The sequence below is a fragment of the Tauraco erythrolophus genome, chromosome 14 (assembly GCF_009769465.1).
Source record: "Tauraco erythrolophus isolate bTauEry1 chromosome 14, bTauEry1.pri, whole genome shotgun sequence".
NCBI classification, from domain to species: Eukaryota; Metazoa; Chordata; class Aves; order Musophagiformes; family Musophagidae; genus Tauraco; species Tauraco erythrolophus.
In genome coordinates, this window is record NC_141478.1 from 22453677 (window position 1) to 22467223 (window position 13547).

Sequence of the window (13547 nt, forward strand, 5' to 3'; positions counted from 1 at the left end):
AGCCTTCACAGTTACTTCCCATGGAAAGTCACAGCTCTCATCACAAATTCTGGCTTCTTTTCCCAGTTCTGAACCACTCAAAATTGTCCTTCCTAAGCAGAGGAATGAGCAGCTATGTCCTCCAGAAAGAAAAGGCTCCCAAAAGTTATTGCTGTATGAAAACCTTGACTCACTATTATAACACGAGCGTGGCTTGGAGATCAACGATCACTTCCATAAACTGCTCTATTACACCTGACACCAGAACCACAGTCTTGTTTGTCTCATTCATGGAGTAAAGAGGAAGAGAGATTATTTTCAAAATTAAAAAAAAAAAATTGAGAACGAGTCAACAGGTGGCAAGGCCACTTGGGGAGGTGCTACACAGGGAGCGACTTCTAATTTATGAGTTAACAGCACCACTTTGAACAAAGATTGAAGTCTTTCAGGTCTCAGTTTTAATCACAAGCAGCAGAGACTGTCAAACCAAAATTTTTGTGTCAAACTGAAATTCCGTGCACCATGCTCCTGAATTTAACGTCACTTGCCAACCAGCGCTAAGCAAGAAACGCGAATTATTTCTGAATAGACCCAGGACTTTGTACCACAAGACCACAAAATAGCATCCCAGGTTTGGTTTTTATTTCCTTTTACAAATTTTAACTCACAGAAGGATAAAACTAAGGAGTCAGAGCTTGGGAGAAGTATAAAAGTGTAGGCCATAGTTTCGTTTTTAAGGATGCTTCTAACACCCAGAAATAGCTATTGTCTCACATCGAGGACCGCGAACGCTGCAGTCTCAATTATGACTGCACATCAGTTTCCAATTTATAGCAGAAATAACACTTCTACTTTGCATGGCAAGTACAGTCCTGCTCACTAAAATTAAACACAATTAAACAGCAATAACTGTATTTACTATTCACGTCTTGCTTTTAGAAACAAATGTTTAAGAGTAGCTAAAAAAAACCAACCAAATAGTGTTTTCGTTTCACTTTGAAAACATCCCAAATTCACACCAGTGCCCATCTGCATCCGCAAGGCCCCTGAGAGAACGCTGCCTGGTTGTGATTTTCACAAAATTATGTCGAGACAAAAGAAACCAGCATGATTTTTTTTTTTTTTTTTTTTTCCACTCATGGCCAGCCATGAGATTTAGATTTGGCCTAACAGAAACAGAAATCTAAAGCACTAAGCAAATGGGGCATTTAAGTACAAAGTTTAAATTACTCTGGAGACTTAACAGATAAACCAAGTAACGCTGGTAACGCTGAATTTTAAAATAATTCTAAAAAAAAAAATTTTATTATATGCAGAACTACATGTGTTGGCAGGCAGGGAACAGGTACCATGTCATTTCCAAAAGCCTCACAGCGATGGCTTATACCAGGTTTCAGGAATGCCTGTCACAATGAAGTTTATTCCGTTCCTTGGAAACATTAAATGCATTCCTACTATAATGAAACACCTTATAAACGCCACGTGACAGAAACACGGAGTTTAACAAAGTGTTTCCTTCCAGCACCATAACACTGAGGGCCCCAACAAGAATTTTACTATCAAATGACTAACCACACAATGAGAAGTCGGAGGCTTGCAAATTCACCTCGTGCAGGCAGCGCAAGCGGCCCCGAACGCAAGAAAGCATCAGCCTGAAGTGCTTCCTCCCACAGACTCCTACCTAAAGCTTGTCAAGCAGCTTCAAGCACTCCGAGTTTTCAAGATGTCATCTCCAACATGAAATGCACTTCTAAGCACGACCCTGTACGTCGGCAGCGATTCCTGTTGCTCGCTGGCAACTGGAACATGCTGCCCATAGCGCCCAATTACACCAGCATCAGGGAAATTTCCTAAGTTACGACGAGAAATCAGGACGTTTTGTCCAAGCAAGGAAAGCCACAGTTTAACGAGACCCCTTTTGCCAAGTGACAATGAGTTGGCACTTGCCCTAACAGAGCTCTGTTCCATGGCAAAGCTGCAGCATGCTGGGGGATATATCTGCACCATCTCAACCCCGCTGGCCTCTCGAAAAAGCTGCTCCACGACCAATTTAACAAACACAACTCTGTAACCGAGGAGTGGCCTGGGGTTTTGGCTTATTTTAACAGCAAAGCTTTTACCCAGTACGGACCTGATTTTACTTCCAAAGAAGTCACCCAGCTTTGTCATCTAAGGAAGAAATCAAGATTCAGTACAAACGCTGTCATACATCACCTGTTCTGCTCTGAAGAACCTTATTTTTAAAGGCTACACTAAAAAGAAAAAGTATTTCTGAGCTGAACTAACTCTAGATGGATCTGGTGATGCCACCTCCTTCCAGAGAAAGCTCAGGTTTGAAGCCCGACAGGCTCACACCTACGCGGCGGGTCGGGCACACCACCAGGCCACATCCAGGATCCTGCTCCCTGCTGCGGGGTGGGGGAAAAAAAAAACAAGAGGCTCAACTCCATTTTCTGCATTTCATTTTAAACATCAACCACCTCAGAGCATCATCCCAGTATTTTCAACACCTCGCCATTACAAAGCCCAGAAAGAACGAATATGGTCAGTGACATCACACTGATGTCTCTGGAGTGCTCCAGAATAAAGGTGACCAAAAAGGGGAAATGAATCCTACTCAGAAATACTGAACTTGCAAAAGCTTGCAACAAGGCAAGGAGAAGAGTGGGTCAAGCAAAACTAGAGAGTCACAGATCATCACGTGCTCTATTCAGAGTAGAAATAAACATGCTATTCTAAACATTTTTCAAGTTTATTTTCAGAAAATCTAGAGCAAAGATGGAAATACCAATCTGACATTAAAAAAAGAAAAGACATAACGATGTCAGAAAGTTATTTGGACAAAAGTTCAGGAGGAAGAATATGGGGAAGACGTTCAACTGTAGGGAAACGCCTTTGAGGGGAGAAAATCTTTTGTTCAACACCACCTCTACATCTAGGTTTTTACAGTTATTTGGGAAGTTATTCTGCCAGTGGTTGGAAAACCACCAGAAATCCGCCTGTTTACTTTGACAACTAAAACTCAAAATAACATGTTGAATGATTCTCTGTGTAATTATAGTGATATAATGGAAGTGATACTCTCATCTGAGGTAGGGTTTAGAAGTCCTAGCCAATCAACAGCAGAAGGTTAAGGGGCTTATTCATACCCCTATTTTTGCATTTGGAGAGGAAGGGGAATTCTTCTTGCGTGGTATACCGAGTCAAACCAGATTACGAGCATAAATGCTAAATACTTTGCAAAAATCATCATTAAACACCTAAAATCCCACTTATGTTCAGAGAAGAAAGTGCAAGTGCAAAATAGTCTGAATATTTGAGTCATTCTGAAACCTGCCCAGTTCACTGCAAGTTCAGTGGTCTTAGAAGACCAAGCAGTAAAAAAGTTACCAGCTGGGCATCGAGCTGCCACCTTCGAGAGCCCATTACACGCTACAGTGCAAGCTACAAGCTCTGTAACCAGTAAGTTTACCACAAGTTAGCTCCTACTTCTGCAAAGTCTTCATCAGCTCGAATCCCTGTCCCAAAAAGTTCGCGTTTTTCTTACACAGCTTGTATTGGAAATGACTAAATGGATGGGAGAATAAATTTAATTCAGAGCCTCCGACTTGTAGCACTATTAGTTAATAAACTGTTCAAACGCAGTGTTTTAACACAGGCAAAGTCATTTAATAAGGACAGTTACACCTGCCACGGCCCAAATACTCCCTTGCAGACACTTCATGACTCCCCAATACCTCTTCCTTTCACTGCAGCTGCAAAGATGATCAGCTGAAAAACAAAATCCTATTTAAACCTTACTCCTGATCAGAAGAAATCAGTACTTCCACTGATTAGAGGGCACAAGACCTACAGCTGAACTTTTCAGGTATTTGTTTGTTTGAACAAATAAGTTCCCGAGGCACTACGAAACGTAACTGCAACCATCATTGTTCGATATCCAGAACCCAACGTAGACACACTGAGACCAAAGCCATCCGGTACTTGATGGGAACAAGTGAATCACAGCACCGCAACCGAGGATCCGCAGCAGGATCCTGAGCCAACGTGACTCCAGAAAAGGTTTACTGAACCAGCAAAGCAGCAGCAGCAATCCTGGTTGAGCGCCAAAAGAAAGGAAATAAACAGAACGGAGCCCTGGAAGATTTCACCACCAGCAACAGAAGCGAGGATGAGCGAATACCGAAGCATCAGCTGAATTTGGTTCACTTACCTCTGAACAGCCTGGAAATCTAAAGGCAGTAAGCCTGCATTTAAAAGCAATTCAGAGCAACTGAACGTTTTTCTACCCTCTTCTGACACATTCCAGAGCTTAAGCTGATTTTAGGTCCCGAGTTTACCCACGGCATTCTAAACAAGCTGGCTTTCTGCACACAGCCCTGTTAAACTAGGAATAACTGCTGCAAGCCTAACAGAAATAACGGAAGCATAAGCAGCAGCCACGGCCGCACTGTGCAGGTGGTTTGCAAAGCTCCTGCAGAGCCCAACGCAGCCGAGCCCATCGCTGGGTCAGGCCTCCGACTGCCACCCCAGCAGAGGAGGGGTGTCTCTTGACCGATATTGATTACTGTCCACTAGTTCTGTAATTCTGAGATCAAGTGCACAGGTCGTACAGCTCAAGGGCAGCGTAAGAGAGGGGAAAAAATAAAAACCCACAGACCAGAAACCAGGACCTTGCCCAAGACACCGGTTCATAAAGAGCGCGCGGGTGAGTACACCACGCCAGCCAGGTCTGGAAAACGCGCGAGCAGGAATACTCACTACTTCTCACTGGCAGGAACTTTCCCACCACTTTGCTTAGGCAAAGATAGGACAAAGGGTAGGATCTGTTCACTACAATCAGTATGGGCTCTGATTTTTGCAGTCAGAGTCATTACATACAGACTCAGCACTTTAATCCCTATTTTTTAAAGAGTTACCAACTGTTTGAATGTCTGCTCGCCATTTGTTTCCCTCCCTTTATTTAGGATCAATAACTGGCAGCAAAGAAACATCCACACTTCATCAGGAGATCTTCTTTAACTGCAGGGTCATCGGCTCATCTAGACAGAATCCTTTATTCGGCTTCACACGTATGGTATTATTATTAAAGCTACAAACTTTAATTTGACTCGAGACCTGCTATTGACTCATTCCGTACACAAATACTTTTACAGTTGTTTGCATCAAACTTTGTATAAACCTCAGTGGATTTATAGCACATAAAGCAACACCTTAAAGCTGTTATTAGAGCCACTGTAGAGCCCAGAATACTTGGGCAAAAGCACTCACTAAAATACCTCATATTTAGATGGACTGACCAATACTGGAAGTACATACAAGTAGCAAAACAGCTGCTTTCTGGGCACTGTGTCCTTCAACATTTAATATTCACAGATTTCGCTTTATCATTCTGTTCCTGTTTGCCTATCAGAAAAGGAGAAGCGTTTCCTATTGACTCGCTTAATTCTGAATAATATCAAGTAAATGGCAACAAAAGAAAACCCACACACTGGGGTCACCTGCAGAAAAAGTGAAGGGCACCAGAAAACTTTACAGCGAGCTGGAGCAAAACCTTGCCATAAACATTGAGAAAGGGATGCCAGATAGCTTCAGTGGCTTGATTTTTTTTTTTTTCCCCAAAGCTCAAGAGCCAACAGGTAAGACTTAAGATATTTTCATCTGCGAACAGTAAATGTTATTTTGAACTCAGCTTCATTTTTAAAGTGGGGTGCTAAAAAAAGGAGGGGGGAAAGTTACTGTTTTGAAGTAATTGCTCGTATGCCTCCTAGTCGGTGCTGGACATAAACATGACAAGGTCCAACCCCACGAGCAGGAGCGTGTTTGTGTGCGGCGGGGGGGAAGGGAAGGGAAGGGAGAAGGCAACAAAACCAGAGCAGTGCCTGGCTGCCTCTCCTCAAATTCCAGAGCTTGCCATCGCCCCCCCGGCTCGCCGACGCGACTGTGAGGGCTGCACCCCCTCCCCAGCCAGCACGAAGACGGGGAGGAGGGAAGGCAAAACACGGGTTGGAGCCCACCGGCTGGAAACCACACAAAGAGGAGCCCTCTTAAAGCCAGCGGCCTCGCTCCCGACGCTTCCCCACGGCAGGACGCGAGCTCCCGGCCCTCCCCGCGGGAAGAGGGTGCCGCGGAGCCCCCTTCTCTCCGCGGAGGGTTCCGGGGGCTCCGCCGGAGCCTGTGCGGGCGGACGAGGGCCGGGGCCGGCAGCGCTCAGGCCAGGCCCGTGGCGGCGCGGCCTACCCGGCCCACCGCCGCCCCCCGGCCCCGCTCGCGGTCCCGACCCCGGGGTGGACGGGGGGTGGGGGGTGGAGGGGGGGCTGTGCCGCACCTGGATGACCTCGTTGACCTCGCGGATACACTCCACCATGTGCTGCAGGATCTGCTCGGCCGTCAGCACCTCGTAGCGATAATCCTCCTCCTGCTCCGGGCCGCCGCCGCCGCCGGGGCCCGGCCCGCCGCCCAGGCCGCCTCCGCCACCGCCGCCGCCGGGGCCCAGCCCTCCCGTTTCACCGCCCAGCAGCCCGTCTCGCTCTCCGCCGACGCGCAGCCCGGGCTCCACCAGCTCCACCTCGCCCAGGTCCAGGTTATCGTCGGGCTCGTCCTCCTCCTCGTCCTCCTCGTCGTCTTCGGCACCGCTGTCCTCGCTGCACTCCTCGTCCTCGTCGAACTCGTAGTTGTAACCCTCGTCCGAGTCCATGGCGAGGCGCTGAAGAAGCAGCAGCGGCGGCGGCGGCTCCCGCGGCGCCCGCCGCCCCCCCCGGCCCCGCCGCGCCTCAACCGCCGCCAACAAAGGGACGCGGCCGACCCGCTCCGTCACCGCGCGCCGCGCACGCACCGCACGTCACCGCACGGCACGTCACGCCGCCAGCGCGTGACGCGCGGCGCCGCGCCTGCGCCGCGGCCGCCATCTCCCCCCCCCACTTCGCCCCGCCGGGAGCCATCTTGAGTGCGCGCCACACCCCCCCTTCCCCCCCAACACACACACACCGCCGGCGCCATCTTGAGTGCGGCGCGGCGCCATGTTGAGTGCGGCGGGCGGAGCGGGGGAGGCGTTTAACGGCTTCCCCCGCTACCGGCCCCGGGGCGCGGGGCGGCGGGGCCGTGCGGGCGCGCAGCCCTGCCGAGGTGTCTCGGCGGGAAGGCGCGCAGCGGTACCGTTACGGAAAGAGCCGTGTGGCACCTGTGGGGAGCGACACGTGAGGGAAACGTGAGGGGAAATAGGTTGTTCTGCCTCAAAATCAGAGTAAAAGTGCACTGAGACCCTCCGGGAAGAAATTAATGTGACATTATGGGGTGACTGTGCGCCCACCGTCCCTGGAGGGGCTGTGCCAGGTGGGATCGCTGAACTCCCGCTCTGCTTTGTGGTCAGCAGAGATCGTAATACCCCGTTTTTCACAGCGGTGCCGGTTTGGTTCCCTTTCTGCTCTGTTCATGTGGCGTTTTGCAGCCGGGAAGAACACGCACGAGTGGCTTCATCACCACACCAGGGACAGGCCTTTTTGCCTCCCACAGACAGCCGGGGCCAAGCCTGGCGTTGGTGAGTGCTCCAGGCACCATTCCCAAGCAGCTTCCAGTGGGGCCAGCACCATTCCCAGGCGGCCTCGTCCCTGCTAGGGCCTCTCAATTGAACACTGGGCAGTTGGCAAAGGGCAGGGTGGACATCGGGGTGCTGCAGGGGTTGAGCACCCTTCGCCTCAGCTTTCCCTGCCGTCAACGGCAGCACAGCCAGGGCAGCTCTGCTTCCAGCATCCGCCGTGCTCAGCCTGGTACGGGGGAGGCGAGCCGGGCTCGTTGTTTGCAGCCATTTGGGGAGCGCAAGGGACTCCGGTTGGCTTGGAAACAGGGCTGCAGCCTGGCCCAGAGGAGAGCCAGCTGACACAAAACACTCCACTGCTATTCACCCCGGATGTGAGAAGCCAGCGCAGCCCTGGGAGGGCTCCAGGGCCACCTTCTCCACCAGCACTAATCCTCCACTTCCTCACACCCCGGGGAATCCTTTCTTCCCCAGATTAAGCGGGACGTTCTGATGTGGTGACATTATTCACCCACTCCGCCTGGATGAAGATGCCCCCGCGCCCAGAGGGCAGGGGAGGCTCAGCCTGGCAGTATTCGGTGTAGGTGTGATGAGTTTCGCCAGCTCTCTGCAGCGGGAGTCACCGCGGCGCTTTGTGTTGGCACAGCAGGATCCTGCTTCCTGCTCCCGTTTCAATACGAATACCTTGTGAAACCTTTGGAATGGCAAAGTCCTGGGCATTAATCATCCTGGCCTACATAAATACAAATAGCCCCAGCTTTGTTCAGGTCCAGACTTACCAACTGGACGTTTGCCAGGCTGGTCCCATCTCCCATGTCAAGCCTTGGGGGGGGTCAGTTGGTCGCCCCGGGTCTTCACCCTGTGCTTTGTCCCCGCGGGGTGAGGCCCGTGTGTCACCCTCTGGGGCTACCACCGTCCTGCCCAGCTGGTGACATGCCCAGCTCCTCGCCAACACGTGAGCAGGCATAAGCTGGCGTGGGCCAGATTTGTCCATCAGACCCTAAGGAGCCAAGACATGCATTGACCGGGCAGCAGGGTTTTGCTTTATCAGAGCTTCACAGCTTCCCAGAGCCCGGGCTTGGATGCAAAACCGGGTCCACCCCTTCGTCGAGGTGACATTCTCCTCCATGACGGGATTAGCAGTGTGTCTGGTCACCTGCTTTTCTCCTCCAGCTGCCCGGGAGCACCTCATCGGCCCCAGGCTGGCTCTGTCGGGGCCGCGGCACGGGCAGGCACCGGCCACCCCCCGGTTATCCCCGCCGCGGGTATCCCAGCGCCTCCCCGCTGCCCTCTCCTGGCCCCTGCCGAGGGTGCAGAGCTCCGGAGCCCGGAGCCTCGGTGCAGAGCCCCGAGAGATGAGCTCTTGGAGACCAAGCTAAACGCCATCGCCATCGCCTCGCACAGCCCTTGGACACCCGAGGGAAAGAGCCATCCTCCAGCAGCACAGGGCACAGCCATCTAGAAACACTTTTAAACCTCTTTGGGCACCCGGCTGCTTCCCTTTCTTGTGTAATTCCAGTAATAAACATTTATAAAGAGCAATGGGACCTTCCCGATGCCATCCCGCAGGCGTGGGAAGGCGGTTCTCCTCCTACGATCTTGGCCTTGTCTTTTCCCGCAGCAAGCCAGGGATCAGCACTTTGCTGCCAGTTACTCCTCACTGAAAACACCAATACTTCTCAAAAATACTCTTTGCTATGAAATTTTAGCCGTTGCCTTTTGCAAAAGGTCTTCCTTTCGTTACAAAGTTTCCGATCCAACCGTCAAGTATGGAGCCCTGGGTACCCACCGGCTCCTTGCAGATGGTTGGCAAAAGGTACCCAAAAAAAGCAGGGCTGCCGCTTTCAGCTCATCCTGAAGGGATCTGCGCTGCCTCTGGGAATTTTAGGAATCCAGCTACCGATGAAAGCTCAGAACTGCTCTTCTACCCACTCTGAAAAATGATTTAGATCTCCGTAGGCACCTGGCGCTTCTTCGTTTTAGTCTTGCAAGAGCTTAACTACCCCAGTGACGCTGGTAACTGTTAACGCCGGAGCTGACAAGAATAAAATATGGCATCGCAATCACCTCGCTCCGTGAAGTTAAGCAGGGGATTTACAAGAGCGGGGCCTCTGTGCAGGAGGAGTTTGTCACCGCACATCCACGGGCTCTGGTTGATTCCAGCTCAGCCCCGCAGACGTGGCTGAGAGCCGCCGGCGACGGCAGCCACAAATACTCAGCCTCCGCGACAACTCGCGGCGTCTCCCCGTCACGAGCCCCGCTTCGCTAGACCGAAATGCTGCGGAAAGTGCTGGTGCCCCACGCCACAGCCACCCCTGGGCGGTTCTCCCGCAGGTTCGGTGTGCACCTCCCATCTTACTCGGCCTCCCTCCTGCTCCACCGCTCCTTGAGCCAGGCGGGATCTCCGGAAAAAGCCCTTCTCCTCTGGCACTAGAGATCCACGGAGCTCGCGCACTGGGAGAAAGAAATCCAGGAGATTCCTCGATGCCTTGGGTTTGATTTTGGCTGCCCGCGCCGTTAACAACCTCGACCATGAGCATGGGTTGAGATGTCCCTGGGATTGCTGCCGTTCGTTCAGCCACCCCACAGCGGTGCGAGCTGGAGATAATCCAGAGGAAAAAAGACTCTGCGAATAATAACAATAGTGCAAATACCACCAGGCTGAGCTGGAGTCAGGAACCCAAATCCGTCAGGCTGATTAACACATCTCACTTCAAGCTTTTTGCCTTAAACTCCGCTTTTAAGTTCATAATTGTTCAAATATTCCTCTTCACTAAGACCTGCTCCTTCCCAAGGCCTCGCTCCCCTCACATGTGCTCTCCCTTCTGAAGAGGTTCCTTCTGCTCCACTCCATCTGTGCTGAGAAATTCATTTACCGCCTGCATCTGCTAAACCGTTTGATGGCAGCATCTAGCGTGACATGCCGTGGTCAAGGTGGAAATGTAGAGATAACGAAAACCAGTCATCCCGTGCTTTGAAAAGCACCGGAGTACGTGCTTGCAGCTCTGAAAGCAGCATGCTGTACACCAGCTTGCTTCAGTCCCTGGAAGCATGGATGCTCCTCCTGGGCCGAGCTGTTACAGAAGGATCCGGATGGTGAAAATATCCTGGACGTGGATTTAGGATCATCTCTTGTTTAGGATCTTCTTTGTGGACGTGCTAAAGATCCAACAATCATCTCTTCTGGCTTTTGCTGGGTGTTTAAATGCGAGCACCCCTCTGTTTGATGAAATGGGTGCTGGTGCCTCGGCCTCTCCAGCTAACAGTCTGCAGCATCGGGGATCAGAGGGACATTGCTTCCCCCCCGTGACCCTCTCAGGGATGGGTATCTCTGGCAGAGGTGGGAGAGGCTGGGAGACGTGCTCGTTCTCCTATAATGCTCTATTTGGGTTTGGCAGAAAGCCCTAGCTCAGGTCACAGCCCAGTGAGGCTGGTGGCCTACCGTTGCTGCTTGGTGCACCCATGTCCACAGCAAACTTCAGGGCAGTCACTCTGAGAAGAGCAATGTCACCCTGAAGGAGGAAACGTGTCCTTGTCATCCCACCTTTGCATGGAGAAGCCACAAGCTGGACCAGCAGATACATCATCACCAACGCGTGCAGATGGCTTGCTCCTCACCAGCTCTTACGTGACACTGCACTGAGCAATATCATCCCTGAAATACGGAGATGTGCAACAGGAGGGTCCACACCTGCAAAGACCCAGCACATGCTGACCCTTATTTCCCCTGGACCACCACCACAAGGTCACTTCAACAAACACATGGCTGCAACCCTCGTGGTTGCAATCCAAATACTGTCATTATTTTATCAAGGACAAAAGGGGAGGTAAACAAGCAAATGGAGAGAGTAAGTTTGCCCAGAAAGCTTCTGAGATGTCAAACTTCAAGCCAGAGGTCTACAGCTAGTTGTAGGCGTTTCCAGATGATGATCTGTGTTTTCCAAAGCCCTCTTCCAGCCACACCACCTTGACTTGGGAGCTGACTTCATTGGGGAACAAGCATGCTTAGACAGCGTTTGGCTCAAAGAGAAAACAAAACCCAGAATACTCATGTTCTGTGAAGGTTTCCATGAATGGCTTCCTCCGTTCCCCTTTCACCGGCTCATAAGCTTCACACCAGCAGAGGAATCTGTATGCAAAACGCCCTCCTGATTAAATGCAGAAGGAGCCAACGTTACAGGGAATTAGGCAGCATAATAAATGGGTTTATACTTTAAAAAAACGCTGTGGAACAAGGAACTGCGCTGACAGCCCAAAGGCCACCTTCACGCCCCGAAGGTGAACAAACCAGAAAGACCCGAGTGCGACAGCAGCCAGACTTTATAGCAATTTACGTCAGAACGATGAATTTGGATTTCTACCAAATGCAGTCTTGGTAGCAGGCAGGTAATCCAGCAGAGCCTTGGTGCAGCACAGTTTTCTGCAGTCTCCCAGCAACTCAGCTTCCAGCTGTTGCAGTCGAAGAGATCACAAGAGGGGTTTGCAGGTACTTCTGCAACGGGCATCACCCGACTGGGCCAGTGTGATGTTTTCAGCGCCCAGCTTAGCCTTGTGCACGGACATTAGAACACCTCTGAGCCAGTACATTCCTGTTGGGGGGCTGGTGATCCAAGTTAGGGCGAGCAGAGGTGCGGTGGGGAGGACAGGTAAGCTCTGGACCTTGTGTCTCCCCATTTACTCCTTGCTTGGTCCTTGCTGAATTAGCCCCGAAGAGACCAACCTTGCCAGATGGATATATCACCCTGGAGATAAGCTCCGGGACCATAAACTGGTCTACTGAAGAGCATCAGCAGCTTCTGGCTCCATGCTCCATGCAGGGCAGCATGTAAGCCAGGTTCTTTCAGCCGAGCAACAAAATTAAACACTTGCTTAAGCAGTTTTCTTGCGTAAAGACGCGTTCCCAAATCAGACTCTTAGTCTCGATTAACGCTGGCCAGCTACAGATGAACTTCTCTGAGTCATCCCCTGGAGACATCAGGTCTCCTAAAATAGCAACAACAGAATCCGTGGAAAGGCTTGAATATTTCGACTGAAAGCTATGAACACAACGCTTCGCCACCCTCCCCAGACTGAAATACGGATTCGCTTCAGGCCAGGGCACTGTCACCTTTCAGCCTCACACGCTGGGAAGCACAGCCCTGTCGATGCTGCTGACGTTGCCTGATGCAACACAGCAACAAACTGCCTGGGTTTTGTTTCTTTTTTATTCCTTCCTCTGCAATTTTAATACAGTGAAGCTACTTGAGGAGCAGCCCAGAGATACTGGAATCAATCAATGTTGTCAGAAAAACAGTGGCAACGGGCTGACATTTAGGAGGTTTGCACAGGGAAAGGCAACAAACCCAGCTCAAGATTGCGGAGGCTTCATGTAGACCAGCAGCAGCTTTGAGACAAGAGGAGGAGAATTCAAACACAGAGAATGACAGGGGCTGTTTTCCCAAAGGTCTGACACGGGTTGGAATATAGTGGTGTTCTCCACATCCCTTCTTGCCATATGATGTGGATGGAGACAGTGAAGGGCCAATGCCCTGGAGCAATAGCACTGGAGTCATGAGGAAGCTGTCTGGCATGTGCTAAACTGGAGTCCTACCACCTCTCTGTAGGGAAAATAAGAGACAGGTGAGGATTATCAGGAGCCTAAGAGCACCAACAGGCTTTAATTGCTTCAGTCAGCCTCACTTGGGACCTCCACCCATGACCCATTGCTCCAGGAGCTGTATTTAAGCTGAGGTCTGGGTAGCTGCTTCTTTTTCGAGCTCTTGTGTAGGTGCATCTACTTTCAGGGTCTCCCACATTGATCTTGGACTAAACTTGGTGTCTTGCTTTTGATGCGTTGATGGGTCCTGTTGCTGCTACCACCATGCTTTGCTTGCCTGGCTGTGAGGCTGTACCTAACTGGTAAGGTTCTTGTGGTCATCCTAGGTCCTGGCTCACCTTCCCTTAGAGGGATGGGTGGTTTTTGTTGCTCCATAGGGTTGTGGGAAGAAGGATGTAGCACTGTGTAGGTGTTGAGTTCATGGCAATACTAGCTGGC

General features: G+C 51.1%; 1 protein-coding gene across 1 annotated transcript in view; it reads right to left on the reverse strand.

Moving 5' to 3' along the window:
- Positions 1–6717, reverse strand: part of ARIH1 (ariadne RBR E3 ubiquitin protein ligase 1) — a 64222-nt gene extending 57505 nt beyond the window's left edge. Inside the window, exon 1 of the mRNA XM_086620287.1 lies at positions 6308–6717. Within this exon, the coding sequence (XP_086476413.1) occupies positions 6308–6676 (369 nt within the window). The 5' untranslated portion in view covers positions 6677–6717. The remainder of the gene's footprint in view (positions 1–6307) is intronic.
- Positions 6718–13547: the final 6830 nt, after the last annotated feature.